Raw genomic sequence first — 16,539 nt, forward strand, 5'->3', positions numbered from 1 at the left:
GCATTTGCACAGAATATTGCCAATTCAAGAATAATGTAAATAAACAACACATAAATTACTTTTAGACAGTAATACTATCAACGCAGCTCAGTATCTTATTTGCATAGGTGTTCATTCAATTCTCTGGATTTCCAGAAGAAAAGTACCAAACTATTTATTGACTATATTCTCAGCTTTTATCCCATCTTTTACCACTTGTACCCCAATTTTGTTGCTTGTTGCTATAATATACTGCATTGCAATTACCATTATATAATATTCTTATATATTGTAAAATACACACTATATTATAATATACTGTATTATGAGTACGTAACCGGATTTCTCTGCACCATGTTGTAGGACCGTTTTGCAATGGCTAATGTTAACGGAATTATCTCTTTTGATCCTACATTGATGTTACACTGATTGCAAACACTTCCTGGGTTCATCTTCATCATATACATACAGTATTTTCTCATCATTCTGTTTTCTAAACTCTTGCTTCTTGTGAGCAACAAGGCCTTCCCAGCCTTCCCAGTCAAGCCACAGAGCATGTTCTAGCCACGAGGGCAAGAACAGAGGAACAGCAGGATTCCTCCGGCTCTTCTGCCTTCACTCGAGGGCAAGGATTCCTGAAGCTGCGGGAGTGCTCAGGAGGAACGGCTAAGGGAAGGAGTAACCCATCAAACATAACACTATTGATCTGGTCACCAAGAGAGCTAACGGCAGCAGCACTGAGTGAGGAGAGAGGCAGAGAGGTTTTAAGAAATAGTCTGGGAACCAAATGAGACTGAGCTGCACCCAGCACACTGCTCTCCGTTTCTCTGGGCTCTGATGGTGGCTCTTCTCTTCTCATCTTGCTCAAGTACTTAACATTGATGCCACTGGGAACTCACGTTATCCTGCATGTTAGCTTCTACTAGCACTGACTTTACTTTTACAGACTTTAGTATCTGTTCCAGTATAATTCTACTAGCACTCGATATTCAGAAATAAATAGTTGTTGCAATATCAGAAATATTTCTAACTAATCTTTATGCCTACGCTATTTTTTCTCTCATGTCTCCTTGGTCTAAATATGCTTATATTGAATCTAAATATATTACTTGCTATCCTTATGTCTGTTCTGAAAGCATACTAAAAAACTGTATTTACGGAAAAACTCTTTTACAATATATGATCTGCCAAACTCATATATATAGAATACTACAGAATAAAACATTTAGTTCCCAAAAATGAGGAGGCAAATATATGAATGATAACAATACAATCTGTAATTATGTCAGCCATGAGAAAAAATTATAAAGAAAATGCAATTTTGTATTTCAGTAGCTTCTGAGAGTACAGATGTTAGGAAGAAAATTTTCCCCACAAGTTTCTTAATGCATAACTATGTACCAGAGAAGTGTATATCTTCCTCTGAAGTCACTAATACTGACTTCCAGAGGCAGAATAAAAGAAGACAGATGTAATTCTGGATGGTTATTTTAGTATTTTCCTACTTCTGCTGTTACAGCTTTTGCTTTCTCAGAAGGAAGGATTTTTTTTTTCCAATTCAAAGCAATTATCAGTGAAATGCATTTGTTGTTGCTTTCCGTTTAAATAAAAAAATAGACTGGAAATGTAAGAGACAATTCCAGGCACTAACTTTCCTTGAACATCATTTAGCGCTTAACGACATTGTTCTCAGGCATCATACAGCTGACTGCCTGTTTGTGCCAGCTGACAGAGTTAGAAAACCAAGATCACTGTTATGTACACAGAACATCAGATTTCAGTCAGCATTTGACATATGTATTCCAGTTCATGACTCCAGAAGAAATTACACAGAAACCAGGTAGACCAATTACTCATTTTCTTTCTCTAGATACTATTAGCACTTAATTAAGGGGAAGTGAAGCAGTGGTAGTAAAAAAGTGAAGACAGAGCTCTTACATGGCTTCTCAGAGCTATGGTTCTCATATGCTTGAAAACTACAGAATTTAAAGAACGCTTATTCAAATTATTACATGCACCTGCTACTGAATATTCAGTGCCTGGTTCCAAGAGTTCAGTGAAAGAACAGTAATTCCTTTTCAAATACAGAAACTACACCTTCACAGAAGAGTAAATTAACTGTTAATTTCTGGAGATGGTTTGTTTTAGCATGCAGTAACTAAATCATCATTTTAATTAAATGATTTGATTTATAAATTTCCTCTTTAATACATTCCAAAAATATGGAAGGTAAAATTTAAAATAAAAAGGATAAAAAATGTATAGTGAGGCCCAACAATACAGTGTAGGTGAACTGGGAAAAATAAGTGTAGGAAATATTTCCTTGGATAATTCTATTCTACTCAGTTCCCTTACATGAGGGAATAAGGGACCAGTTATTCTCGTTACTTCAAAAGCAGTCCTAATCTCAGAGTCAAAAATTGAGGGCACAGGAAAATTAGCTGAATAATTCTGCTTATACATACAGTACATAAAGTTTGTATTTGTATGATATATACAATCATAACACTTATAAGAAGGTTTGCTCACAGTATTAAGCCCAGCTCTGTATTAAAAAAAAAACACCTTTCAAAGTGAACTGATGCACTAAGCATAGATACATGTGAAAATAATTTTGTCATATACATCAACATAAAACAAATACGTATGTATGTCAGTATCCCAAGACCCTTCTACACCTTAATAAAAATTCCTATGTCTTCTATAGTAAAAATTATGCAGAGAAAATGCCCTGAAAATCACGCAGCACACCTAGAGAGTTAAAACATTTAAAACTATTTTCACAGTGTTTTTTTTCCCCCCAGTTATTTGATTAATAGCCCTTTCCACTTTGTCATGCAGGCTTCTCAGAAGATCTCTATTTTCTAACACTGATATATATATCTTTCAGAAGAAATTGCATCACTAGAATTCAGTGTATTAAATCAATCTACATTCTCTAAAAAACTAATAATACTTAATAAATGTGAGGATTTCTTTGCCTTCAAATATTAAATAGCTCAGTTGACAATAACTTTGCCAGTTCTTAGAGCAAAGGAACTACATCCTGGAAACTTTTCTTCCTCAGACAGCTTTTATAGGTCAGAAGTCTTCGTTTTCCACTTACAACCTGACCTCAATTAATGAAGTCTTTTAGAGGACACTAAATTATTTTTGTATAATAGGAGTTTAAATTGAGAATATCTGGACTGTTTTAATTAACACACTGTATATGACATGACCCCATTCCAGATAGCAGGAAATGTTGGATAATGTATTTGGGGCTGTACTACCGCAAAACCATTCCGATTTTTGGCAGATTGCCACAGCTGGGGTGGAAGTTTGTGTTGATGCAGAAAAAATCTTTCCAAGAGCTAAACTGCCACTGTTAAACTAAGTAACATCATGTTTTCCAATTTTCAATAGATCGAGATAGCTCTGTGTTTCATTATACAAAACCCAGGAGGTTTCAGTGGCTCTCACTGCATTTATCATTTAATAATTTTTTCCTTCTCTTTGGTCTTTTAATCTTGGCCTTATTATTCATTCCAATCACCACTTCTGTTTGATGCTTTAATTTGTATTTCCTAAATGATAATAATCAAGAACACTCTTTATTATGGGTTTTGTTGTACTTTTCCAATTATTTAATTATAGATACATAGGAAGATCCCACTGGAAAAAAAGAACTTTTCACTCATCTATTGCTTTCTAAATGGATATTGATATTTTCATTTAGCATATTTTGCTGCTTTTCAAAACAAAACTCCCTTGCCTTAGAATGATAATCTTGCTCCAGTCTGGAATCTGATCCTGCTACCTGTTTGTACTTGCTCATTTTCATTTGGCGATTCCTCTCTTCTACATCCATAGCACCTGTTAAATAAAAAGAAAAAGAAAGAAAGAAAATAAATGCACAAGCAGTCTTAAATTCCAAGTTTAAAGTTATGCTCATGGAATTTGTAACAGAAAAAGTTGAAATCTCATTTGCTTAAATTACTGTGCATTTAATTTTAATTATGTAATTTCTGAATTACAAGTTTTTTTGAAAAATAAATTTAAAAGTCACAAAAAGAGAATAGTAGATGAGTTAGTATTTCAACAGCATCTGAATAAAAGTTACATTATCTACAAAGTTCAAATGAACCTGACTTTGCAGGAACCTTTGCATTCTTTATTTTTTTAAATAAATGACTCAATTGTTGAATATCTTTGTAATAGTAAAATCCTATTTCATGAAAATGTTCTGTTCTATCCATTTACATTCCTTTCTTTAACAAAGAATGCAAAGGCAACCTGTTTATTTTGGATGGAAATCCTCGTTCAGTTTTTTTTATAGTAGACTACTAGCATTTTGTATCAAATTACTAATCAGGTAAGGGCCACAGGCTGGTATAACTTCCAGTTACCACTACTTAACATGCATAAAATAATTTTTAAAATGTGTAAAGGAATGTTAAAGAGCCACCCAGTGGCATCACTGTATTACATTCCAGAGACACACAGCTTCAAGAACAATTTCAGGATTCAATCCTTGGACTAAATACATGGGTTAGTCTCAGTTAGAGGTGGGTGCTTACAATGCTACTCAGGCATCAGTTGTTTTCAGCCAACTGGTACTGTAACACCATTATTTACTTCCTAAAATAATGAGGAAGAAAGTGCCAAAGCCAAGATGAAAGTGTGAGAAACAGAAATAGAAAAATGAGAGAAAGATAACAAAATGAGAGGAAGATAAGAGCACAGAATTAAAAAGTCTTGCAAACAAAATATAGTTATCTAAGCACAAGAGGCATGATTCTCTTCCACTTAATGTGATAAAAATCAGGATTCACTGAATGCTAAAAAGCATTATTTTTGACTGACATTTATCTTACATACTCCACATTTTTAACAAGGTTGTCCAGAATTAAATTTTCAGAGTAAGAGCAGTCATAAATGCAAGCTTCTGTATATTCATACTGGACAATCTGGACTTTTATGTATGGAATGGGGATGGGAATATTAGTCTCCAGTAAATCTGATTTTACTCCAAATCTAACTGGGAACACAACAGTAAAATGGGGCTTTGTACAGGGCCTCTGTAGAGCCTCTGAGCTTTGTATTTTCCTTCTTGGCAACTGTAGTGATAGCACCACACTGTGCAAGGAAGGCCTGCCAGCCAAACCATGCAACACCCGGAAAGGAGGGGGTGAGGAGAAGAGGGAATGGGGTGAGGCCAAGCTGTAATGCTCTCTATCACCCCGCCTGCCTTCTGATCTTCCTATTCAAACTCTCCATCTTTGCTCCATACAAGCAACAGGAATGAAAAGTTCATGGAAACCTTTCATAGAGATGTAAATTAGTAATAAACGAAAACAATAAAATATGTTTTTATAGGGAGAGACACAATGAAGAAGACAACAGCAGAGGAAAGCTCCCAAAATACAATGTATCTAGTGTTTCCTATCAAAATTTCGCCTTAAAAGTAGTCTTTGCCAATTGTCACTAAGCCTAAGAGACTTTTCAATGATCTAGTTTCAAAAATTTATAATAAAATTTATAAATTTTATTTTCTCTGTTCAACACAGAAACTTTAAATGGGAAAGTGATATTTCCACTTTTCATTGACAGAAATAATGCATCTGTGTTACTGATGAGGTAACATAACTTCCGCTTAAAGAAAGAAATCACCTTTTGAAGAAATCAGAGCATTCTACAAATCCCCTTGATGCTCTTTATTATCTTTTGAAATGGGTTGTTTTCACCAAAAGGGAAGAGATGGTAGGTATCATTTTAGAAATTCTGAAAATTTTTCTTATGAAGTTTCTCTTATGAAATCATCATACATGCTCTCTGTCCACAGCCATTCTGCCATGAGAACTCAAATAAACGACAAGAAGTGTTGAAATAACATCTCCTGATCATGCACGAGAAATTTCACAATTACTTGTGAAAATAATCATTCCTATTTATGATCATTTGGCAAAGTGGAAGTTAGCGCTTTTCCACCTACCCAGTTCCATGTGTTCTGCAAAACCAAGCACTCCTAAATATGCAGCTGAAAAGGGAGTATAACACATAAGCCCCTATAGTGAGTCCTCCACAGTAAAACAGGCCTAGTCCTGACTCTGTGACCAGTCTGAATTACACCTGAATAGACAGGAATATCAGTCTAACTCCACATTAAAGACTTTTGTTTCAATTAATTATTCAGGCTTATTTCAGTTTATAGATTTGTGATTTGTATACTCTGGAATACAAATACTCTGTATTCTGGAATACTTTATGCTTACTGCAGAAAAGTCTACCCACTTATGGATTCTGTGACAGCTCTTAATCTCAGTTTTCCAATTCTCTTCTCCAATCTTAAAGCCCTCATCAGTAAAATTGGTGAAAATTCTGTAATTTCTAATTATGGTGGTGAAAAATTTCTAACAGCAGCTGGAAATGCAAAAGGGCTCATGCCCATTTTGCTATATTTTCTGATTAGAACAGGAAGGAAACGTAACATGGCTAAGTCTCTGAAAAGCCAAAATAAAAAGGCAAAACTAGTGTCTCATTTTCATCTCAGGAGAAAAACAATGTAGACAGCAAAATCTAAAATGAATTTACTCAATTCCCATAAAAGCTTATTAAAAGAAAATCTAACTTGCTATGTTCTTGTGAAACTGCCATTAACAAACAAATTAATTCAATTATATGCAAAAAGCAGGAATCCTAGGGGCAGTGGAAAGTTCGTAATGCAGAAAATCAGCTTCGGTTCTGCTGTGCATGGGGCTGACGTGCAGAAAGACTGCGCAGGGTTACTGACTGCCGCAGGCTCATCTCAGCTGCAACCAAAGCCAGACGCAGCCAGACTCTGGATGGGAGTAGGACAGGTTGAGAGAGTGTCACAGCCGCTTCCCTCTCATGTGATACGGAGCCATGTACTACTGCACCAAGTGGTGTGAACACAGGGCTATAACCACCTCCTGTTGCACGGGCAAATCTACACTTAGCTGAGACCTACATGTGTGGATTTAAGCAGGAGCAGAAAGTACTTTCAGAGGTTTCAGTAACTGTTGGGTGCATCAGAAAGCTTCATCTCCTAACATGATTTCAGCAATCAAGTCAAGATTTGACATCAGTCCTACACTAAGGACTCTACTACAGTCAGGAGGTATATATGGAGTATGTGTAGATACAGCAAAATGAACTCTGATCTATTAGGTAATGTGGTAAAAATGCAGTTAGCACAAGCTTTTACACTGGTAGTACAAGGCTGACTGAGCCCTTGGGTCGTTATTCAGGTTGTTAGCTGGAGCCCAACATGACCTATTTTGAGGGCTAAAGAGACCTGAACTATAAATATAGTTCTAATATACTTTCATGTATTGCCATCATATTTCAAACTGCATGCAAATGAATTTTGGCCAGGCAAGAGTGAGTGAGCTCACTTCTACATTTTTTCTGTCTTGAATTTCTTTCCAGAATTTGACTTGTAGGTAACAGCAGTGGCTCCAACAGAAAAAGCAAAGGAGTCACTCAAACTTCAAGCATAGGAATAGAAAAAAATCAAGAGAAACTGATGGAAAAACAAAGCCTGATGTTGCTAACTGAATATAACTGCAGAAAAGGATGGGATCATTGAAGCTGTATCTCAAGTCTTGCTCATTTTGAATGCTTCTCTACTGTAAAAACAAAACATGACCAGAAGGTTAGCTCTACGAGGTTTTCTTCAGCACAAGGAAATTCCTGGCTGATGAAGAGCCAGCTGCTGACTGAATACTACCCATTCGCAGCACTTTCAATAAAGATCATGCCGGGGGAAAGCAGCATGACTACAGTGCAGGCAGAGTGCAGAAATGCTGGAATAGGGCTCTGGCACACAGTGCAGCCCTCTGCCCTAGGATCAGCAAGGGCTCACAGTTAGCACTACAAGCACTGCCTCAGCCTCAAATGTAACCCATTATTTTCATATTTTTTCTTGACATAAGATTCAGTTGCTTTAGCACTAAAGCTTTCATCATGACTGAAAACTAAATGTTTGTTTTCTGCTAACAATTTTATGGAGTTGTAACTAGCAATGTAGTTAAAATCTAATTTATCCTGACCTCAGCTGTTCACAGAGTCACATTTTCTTAAGGAGATAAGCAGTCATTCAGCTAGGCCTGGAGTGAAAGCCTGTTACTGACTGTTATGGTCAAACATTGGTTATTCTCTTGGGCAAGATCTGCTGCAGTTGATGGTGCATGATCCACATCTCGAGGCAAAAGGGACAATGAAATGGCCTTATCAACCAGTTTAGCCCCGGGAAAACCTCCTTAATAATAATAATAATAATAATAATAAAGACAACTAGCTGAGAGCTATGTTCTTCCATTCTTCCATTCATTGTCTTCTGCAATGGGAATTACTAAACTGTTATAGCCACTATATATGCAGGGGATGCTGATATGTTTGAGGAAGGGGATTTGGGTCATGCTGATATGTTTGAGGAAGGGGATCTGGGTCATTTGGGGTTTTGTAAAGTATGGTACAGTGAGGCTTCTGAGGTACAGAGAGTAAAAAGGGAAATCAAAAATCTAGGGTATGGCAGTAGAGTGTTCTTCCTCTTAATATTAGGATGGTTACTTTTGAAGAGACATGGACAAGAGAGAGAAAAGATTTCGGAGGAGAGCAGCTCAGGCATAGTGTGGAAACCTTGTGTTGAGGAGACTACAGAAACACTGGGATTCTGGAGGTTGGAAACTTGTAACAGATAGGACGATAGGTAGATGAGGCGTGCATGTGTGCACACTCTGTGCCTGGGGTCAGGAGGACAGCATGGAAGTCTAGGGCACAGGAGAGCCTTCTTCAGCTGTCTCTCATCTGTTTCCTCCCATTTATCCCCCTAATTTGACTTCCTTATATAAGCAAATGAAATACACTTGCGAAGGCTCAAAATACGTTTCTTAGCTTCTGTTATCTACAGAAATCATCAGAATACATCAATATTGCAATCCAGTTCTATGATACACATTCTGCTTAAACATACTATGTCAAAAAACTTAAGGGAAATAATATGAAGATATTTTGAACAAGACACCCTACCTGCATCCCCATTCTCTGGATCTGCTTTCTTTTCTTCTATAAATAAATGAAAGCAATAGGTAAAACAAAAAAGGGGAAGAGAGAAAATGCAGAAATAATAATAAAAGTAACAAAAACATGCATCAAAAAGGAAAAATGAATAAAATCCACCCAGTTAATTTAAACTCATGTCCTCAGTCACACAACCAAGTATGGTGCTCTACTTCCAGAGGCATATTCCTTGCATGCTACTGTATACATTTTTGCACTCTAATGACTTTTGGAGGAACTCAGGGGTACTTTGTGCACTTCCAGTATCATTAACACACTCCATAAAAAAGACAGCAAGGTAGGTTACAGTTAGTTTACAGTTCCTTTGAATAGAATGATACACAAATAAAACATATAGCTTATGCTATGTGTTTTCTGCAGCATATATACAATATGCAGTCAAGTGGTTCAAGCATAAAAATTTAATTCCTCAGAATAGTTTTCAGTAATATTTTAAATCTTCCTTTGGGATAATTAATTCTAATAGCTTCTACAGGTTAAAAAGTTTAATAATGTTATTATTGTAGCTTTTCTTAGAGCTATAAAATGATGAAGAATGAAAGACACTAACAGCAACACACAGAACCCAGTTTGTACACATAAATTCATCTAACTGATGCCAACAAATATTCTGAATACATATCAAAGGTTAGCTATGGCTCAAGGCATTCTTCTGTCACAAAGAAACACTGGTTTCCTATCAACTTGTTTGGCAGCACGTACACACTGCACTCTGAAATCCGAGGTTGGTAATTAATGTAAAAGAATTTTAAGTCAAATGAAATTTACTTTAACTAGAAATACATGAACTTTTAAGTAGTCTCTCTGTTTCTTTCTCTTACGATAAGCCAGAATCTTAATTTCAATTAAAACAATCCCATGCATATGGAACAACCCCTCCACCACAAATCAAAACTGCATATACTACTACAATTAAATATCTTTTACCAAATTATTGGTTACTGAGGGTTGCCCACAAAATTGCTATGTAGTTTATAGTGCACAGACTATTACCACTGAAGAAGAAAACAGAGATGTTACATTTTAAAGAAGTACCAGTTTATAGGAGAGTACGAAAGTAGAGAACTAAGTCATACCTACAGAGAAAACCTACTAGGGCAAGGCAGAGGTGTAACGTAGAAAAATACAGTCCTGCAGAGAGCATAAATAATGCACCACCTTCTGATGGGATCTGGCATTCACGTACCATTCTGTGCAGGAGCAAGGTGGGTTGGCACCTTGACTGGTATCTCCCAGTGGAAATGGGGAAGGGACATGGCAAATGACAAGCCTACAACCATGCTCACACCTTCGGAAATCAGTGGGTATCAGATGGGTTGTCTTGCAGCCCATTCCCCCTCCTTTGCTCTTCCATTTCGTACACAGTGCGTAAGTACTGCCCTTTGCCTCCTGTCCTACCATCCTACCTACCATTCTGGTCCTTGCATAGGCTATGGATAAGTGGGCTATGAAGAAGGCAGAAAAGCAGAGGTAGCTGTTTTTGCCTTTAAAGCTTTTAAAGGGTCTTAAAATTGCAGTACCCAATGTAAGAGGTATGGATACAACACTGGCTTCTCCGTCTCATTACCTTCTAAAGCAAAAACTATTTTATAGCAATACCACTGATTCAGTACAATGCAACATGTATGAAAGTGAAGTAACAAGCATTAAAAAATCTTTAAGTCTGAGTAGAGATAGGATGATATAATATCTGAATTATTTCATATATATGGTGAAATCTTTACTGTACCTGAAATAGCATCATAATACTGAAATTAATATTATATAGGATAATTTATATTTTTTATTCCTTCTCTGAGATGCTTTATAAGGCCACTTCTCCATCTTTTTGGGCCACAGGACTTCTCAACCATGAATCTTTAAATGAAGATATTGTCAAAAAAACCCAGAAACTTGAAACAAATCTAAGTTTCATTTGTTCTTGTTCATCCTTTAAAAGGTATAAAATAAATCTTTCCATATTATTAACTCACAGAAAAGAATACCACAGTCTTTGCAAGCAGAAAATTCTGCTGGATTCTTGAATTGTAGAAGTGTAAGTGAAGTGCTGTGACATTTACTACAAATATCCAGAGCAAGCAAATTCTTTTGATTTTTAAAGGAAAAGTTGGCAACAGTGGAGCCTTCAAAAGGAGATTGTGGTTGTATTGTAAAGAACTATCTGGAGAAGTGCTAGAAAGAGTAGAAAGTTTGAATTGAGAAAGATATAATTTGGACGGGAAGCAGCAAAACTGAGCAGTATCAATTATCTTGAGAAATTCATTGAGCAAAGAAAACAAAGCCGACTTCTCATCAGCAAAAATCTTCACAGCAATTATGGGCCTCATCATCCTCTCTTAAAAGAAAACAGTGTAGATTCAGAATGTTGAAACTAAAAGACAGGTTTTGGTTCCCTCAGCTGGTAGGTAATCAAATCAAAAAAAGGATAATAGGCTTAATGTCTAGGAAAAACTGAACACCAATAAATCACTACAAGATCATGAAAATATCTCAAACTGAATAATATAAGGTGCACATTATCGTTGCTATCAGAATGATCACTTACATTTCATAAAATAGTAGATGCTTCTCTACTTAAGCGCTTTATTAAAAATTGAGCCTGACATTTCAAAGTGGTAGGAATTAACAAACATCATGTAATTAAAAGAATCAAATATACACTTAAGAAGACTTCTACTTTTACAATTGTAGTCAAATTTCTTACTAACATCGCTTCTTCCTATACCTGATAGAAAAGCTTTTTCCTAAAATGCTCTTTATGAGAATAAAAGAATGCAATTTTATACCAAAGCAAAACCCTACAACAGTATTTTTTATGAAAGTAGACAAAGGAAACAATCAAAATTAACATCAAATATCAAAACTTCTCAATTAAATGTCCTGCAATCAAAGGGTTACATTTCCTTCCACTTCCAGAGCTTTTCAGTTCCAATTCTACTTCTGCATTTTGTTCCCTTTGGAGAAAATCTATCACCTCCTCCTATTTCCAAAAAGTATTTTATAGTATGCCTCCCACTCTGATTCAGGCAGGGTATATGCTATTGCTTTCCTTCATTTACACAATAATGGAAAAACTCCATGAGCAGATAAATCTGCAGTAGTCCAGGAACAGGTCTTTTCACCTCCACTTCAGGCGTTAGGTCAGCAAAGCTAGAATTTCTTAAATTGTTAGTCACACACTGCAAAACCGATTCAAATGCTCCAAGAAGCAAAGTCTCTAGCTGAGACGATTAGCCCAGGTGCCTACAGAAGCCACTAATGCCATTCCTCACACACTCTTCTTGACTTAACTGTCTACACTCGCATATGTTCCACATGTTAGTTTAATAAAACTGTCGAGATCTTACATTTTGAAAGACCTGCAGGTTATGAAATTAGCCCCCCTTTTTTTTTCCATTCTGGCTGTCCACAGTGTGAAAAATATAACTGCCTAACTGCTACAGATCTAAAGAAACATCAGGTGATGCCTGATCCAAATGGCTGCTGAACTTCACTCCAGGGCTTTATGGACAAGGTGTGGCAAATACAAAAAAGCCATTGCTGCAACAGCCAAGGCCTTCCCAAGAAGTGCATGATCCACATCACAGTCTGGATGAAAAGAATATGACTGACAGCTAAGTAAATGTGGAAAAAGAAATAAAAAATTATGCATAAGAATTGAAGCATTTTTAAGTGTTTTTGTTTTACAGTTTTAATGAGATTGAAGTGTCAATTACTGTCCTTAAAAGGGAATGCTAGAATGAAGATTATTTCAGTAAGCCACACTGCTAGTGGGGGAGCATGCCTTTACATTCCTGTTTTCTATTTGAGAACTGCTTGACCTTTTTTTTCTTCATCTTGGCTTCAGACTGATATATTAAACAAAGACTGAAAGCCAGGGGACATTTCTCGCCAATTACAGATATTTTGATCACAATGCTTAAAACCATGTTAGCAATATTTCTTCAGATTATTTGAAGAATACATAGTGCTGCTTAGCAAAAGAGCTGAGTAAGATGGTGTGGTGAGCCGGACAAGAAAGCTAACGAATCCCTAGAATCATCACTTCATAAACAGACAGGGTGAGCTCAGGTCCTCACCACTGGGGAAAGATCAGTTCAGCTGGCAAAGGACAAAGCTCTTTTGAAGCAAGCCTGAGTGTTTTCTCTATTCAACATGTTAATTAAAAAAATAACTAGGGATATAACCTTGTTTTTTATGGTGTGCTTCTCCATGGAGCCTTCTCCAAAGTTATTTTTACAGGATACTCCATGATGTTTCTCCTACCAGTTACCTCATACAAAGGTATACACATATTTTGATGGCTTTGAAGACTACTGAGATCCCACAAGGAAAAAGGGGTTAACGAAGCAGTAAGACTAGTGTTGGCTAAAACATCCCATTTCAGTTCCCCCAAGAACTCTGAGCCATCCTCCATATCCAAATGGCACGCAACTGGATTTTAAAAATGTAACAGAAAAACATCAGGGGAGTCAGTGGGCTGATGTGTTCAATTCTCATAAAAATACATTCAGATCAGCTATGTTATAAATATAGCTGTCTGTTGTCATTATGAAAGCTTGAGCAGAATCTTACTGTTATGCTCTCCAACGCCCTGTTTATTAAGCATGTAAGCTCCTCAGATTTCCCATCACTAAATAACCTCCACAGCACAACCACAGAATATTTCACATTCTGATATAGCCACTCCAAAATACAGGCAGAAACACTTGATGATAACTATGCCTCCATTTCCAGAAAAGCAAATATTTATTAACAGAGATCTTTCAGCCGTCCTAAGAATGCAAGAAATCTTCATCAGCATCTCAATAACCAGAAATATGATGAAAGATGTAAGCAAAGAACACAAAAACAACAGTAGAGTATGCGCTTTCATGCAAGACTAGGGAGAATTACAAGTTCAGCTAGTAAACCTTTGCTGGTAAAAATATGCATGCTCTGGTACTGCATTCTGTCTCTCGTAAAATTATGCTCTCATTTTTAAGCTATGCAATGATATTGTAGCTGTTTCTCCTTTGGCAGGCCGAAGATCAGCCCTTATTTACCTAGTAAGGTTCAGATGGTTATTTGAGCTTTTTTTGTTTTAATTCTAATTCCAATTCTAATCAAAATGAAAAATAAGGGCAAAGAGTCTCCCAGACATCCAATATAATACATCTATTAGTATGCTAAGTACCTTTAAACTGAATTTCAGAGCTTAACTATTCCTGTGGCCTTTGCTGGCCAAATACAGGCTTAGTCTCTTTAAATGTCTCAGTCACAATCTGCAGCATGAGATTTTAAACCTGACTGTTAAGTTAAATATCACAGAAAGCTACAGAGATGCACAAGTCAATTAACGACATTTGTGCTCAAAGGCTACAAATTCTATCCAGGAATTCCTTTTTAACATGAAAAAGATGAAAACGAAACAAAGCCTTGTCTTTAAAGCCATCCTTGTCTTTAAAGAAAAGTGTGTCATTGATTGGTCACTATAATATTGAGCTAAAAATATGGGGATGACATGCCCTTTTTATCAAGGGCAAGTAAATTCACTCTTGGGAAACCTCTCATGGTACAACTTCAAAGAGCTGTGTGCCTTCTTCTCCTACTTCCACTCCCAAATTCTCTCAATCATAAGAATTTTTTTGCACTTGATTCTTCTACTGTTTGGCCCTCCACTGCCCACTGCTGCCAATTCTTCCAATTTGGTCACGAATCTTTTCATAAGATTTTTAGTTTTCATAGGCTTACCTCCATCAACTATATTATTACAAAGAAATATCACACTCCACAAAAAAGTTCTAACAGAAAAAAAAATGTATTTCAAAGTCCTTGCCTTGTCTGAGTTTTATTCTCTAAGAAACTTAGGAAAAACTCTCATAAAAAAAGTATCTTGCTTCATACATCCCAGAAAGAACTGGAATCTCTATTTCCCTGCTTTTCATTCCCCTTCAGAAACTGAGCTGTCCAGCTACTCCATCTTCTAAGCTCAATCCACCTACTCAAAAAAAGCAGCAATGACTAGGCAATGTTGCTACATCCCTTCTCATCCAAGAATACAGCAGAATTAATTCACTAGCATTATTTATGCTATCTGTACATTGACTGAACTTAAATTGTCACGAATCAGCCTTTCCATAGAGATTCAGTGACCAGTTTTGGTCTATAGTTACCTGATCTATGATCTTGTGTGTCAGCTCACATCTAGATCAAGATTAATTTTACAAGTCTGAAAAATGTCTTCTGTATCTCATATGCTTGAAGACCGCAATAAGCATTAGTTGCAATTTGTTGGCACAATGGTAACTGGTTAGTCTGAATAATATTACTGGTGAAAAGAAATTTCTCCACTTCATGATTGTGGTTCTTTGGCAGGTGAGGTTCTACTTCACTTGCCCACACTGAATGAACAGGCATATGAGTGAACAGGCATATTTCTTCCTAACAATCCTTAACTCCTATGAAACATTTTAAATCATTTCAAAAATACAATTTTGGAAAGAAATTGTGAAACCTCTGCATTGCTAAGCTCCTTATTTGCCCAAGAAAAGAGGGTTAAATCATAATTAAATCATTATCAATGTGTTGTGCTGCCAGATAACAAAATCAGTATCAAAATAATTCTGATTGCTAGTTTTCTGAATTTATCTTTGTGTTTGAGATATGTAGCATAAACTTTGTATGCACTCCTATAGGGTTTTTCTATTAAAAATATCCTAGATGTCCCTCAAGGAACAAAATTTTGTTATTTTTGCTATAAAAGATGATAATGTCCAGAGAGAAGAATTGGTAGTATTTTTATTTTATAATAATATTTTCATATTGAGATATCTAACATCACAATCTTTCTTGGTCTTTTAACACCTAAAATCTATTGCTAATCCTTTATGTACATGTTTGGTAGCATGGCAATTACTGTGAAAAGCATTTCCCATGGAAACCTGTAAAGAGATAATCTTAGTTCCCAGTTTCTTTCTGAAGAATGGAATGTGTTCCTTTGAAATGCCATCCTTGCTTTTAGCTATGCTTGCAGTTGGTCAGAGTGCCTCCAAGTGGAACGTGTGAAATATGAAGACATCAAGGTAAAAGTACCATCTGCAGGGGTCCATAAAGATAATCTCTGACTCTAGGGGATTATGACAAGAGCAGTAACAAAGATACCGAGTTCTGAAAGAGCCAGCCCTAGCAGAGGAAATACAAAAACATTTGACCAAATACTACCTAAGTTTAATGGCCTAAAGAACAACATAGACTACTTCAGCTTTTAGAAGCTAAATGGCATCCAAATTCCTTCTTTAATTTGCTGGGACAGTCACAGAGGTACAGAGAATATACCACAGCTTTGAAATAAGAACGGTAAAGCTTTTAAATATATACGGGGGATTTCTTTGTTGTTCTGACACACATGATTGAACAAGCAGGGCAAGCATGAACAACTACTGTATTTTCAGTGCTAAGAATGCCTTGTTCTGTGCCAGTAGAAGAAATGAAAGT

The 16,539-nt window shown here is 36.3% G+C and overlaps 1 protein-coding gene across 39 annotated transcripts in view; it reads right to left on the reverse strand.

Moving 5' to 3' along the window:
• The window catches only part of RIMS2 (regulating synaptic membrane exocytosis 2), a 459,058-nt gene that overhangs the window by 87,446 nt on the left and 355,073 nt on the right, over positions 1-16,539 (reverse strand). For 16 of the 39 annotated variants that reach the window (XM_062568269.1, XM_062568268.1, XM_062568275.1 and 13 more), the window contains one exon: positions 3,734-3,834. The exons of 21 other annotated variants lie outside the window; for them this stretch is intronic. In XM_062568269.1, the coding sequence (XP_062424253.1) occupies positions 3,734-3,834 (101 nt within the window). Of the gene's footprint in view, positions 1-3,733; positions 3,835-9,012; positions 9,049-16,539 lie in introns of all 39 variants that reach the window. 2 more of the 39 variants (XM_062568264.1, XM_062568265.1) reach the window with 1 other exon arrangement.

This window comes from Rhea pennata, chromosome 2, assembly GCF_028389875.1.
Source record: "Rhea pennata isolate bPtePen1 chromosome 2, bPtePen1.pri, whole genome shotgun sequence".
NCBI lineage: Eukaryota > Metazoa > Chordata > Aves > Rheiformes > Rheidae > Rhea > Rhea pennata.